Below are 293 nucleotides of genomic sequence, written 5' to 3'. Positions count from 1 at the left end.
CCCGCCCCGCCCCGCCCCGCCCCGCAGGTGAAGATCTGGTTCCAGAACCGGCGCATGAAGTGGAAGCGCAGCAAGAAGGCCAAGGAGCAGGCGGCGCAGGAGGCCGAGAAGCAGAAGGGCGGCGGCGGCGAGGACAAGGCGGACGAGGAGCTGCTGCTGCCGGGGCCGGAGAAGGGCTGCGGGCGGCGGCTGCGGGAGCTGCGGGACAGCGAGCCCGAGGAGGACGAGGAGGCCGGACACTGCTGCCCCTACCACTCCTCCGACTGCTCCGAGGCCGACGACGAGGAGGCGCA

The 293-nt window shown here is 73.0% G+C and overlaps 1 protein-coding gene across 1 annotated transcript in view; it reads left to right on the top strand.

Annotated features, from left to right (window-relative positions):
* MNX1 (motor neuron and pancreas homeobox 1) overlaps positions 1 to 293 on the top strand; it is a 13014-nt gene that overhangs the window by 2512 nt on the left and 10209 nt on the right. Inside the window, exon 3 of the mRNA XM_019507946.1 lies at positions 28 to 288. Within this exon, the coding sequence (XP_019363491.1) occupies positions 28 to 288 (261 nt within the window). The remainder of the gene's footprint in view (positions 1 to 27; positions 289 to 293) is intronic.

The sequence above is a fragment of the Gavialis gangeticus genome, unplaced genomic scaffold, assembly GCF_001723915.1.
Source record: "Gavialis gangeticus isolate Ggan-Ray unplaced genomic scaffold, GavGan_comp1, whole genome shotgun sequence".
NCBI classification, from domain to species: Eukaryota; Metazoa; Chordata; order Crocodylia; family Gavialidae; genus Gavialis; species Gavialis gangeticus.
The sequence above is the reverse complement of the archived record's forward strand: the minus strand, read 5'-3'. Positions and strand labels throughout refer to the sequence as shown.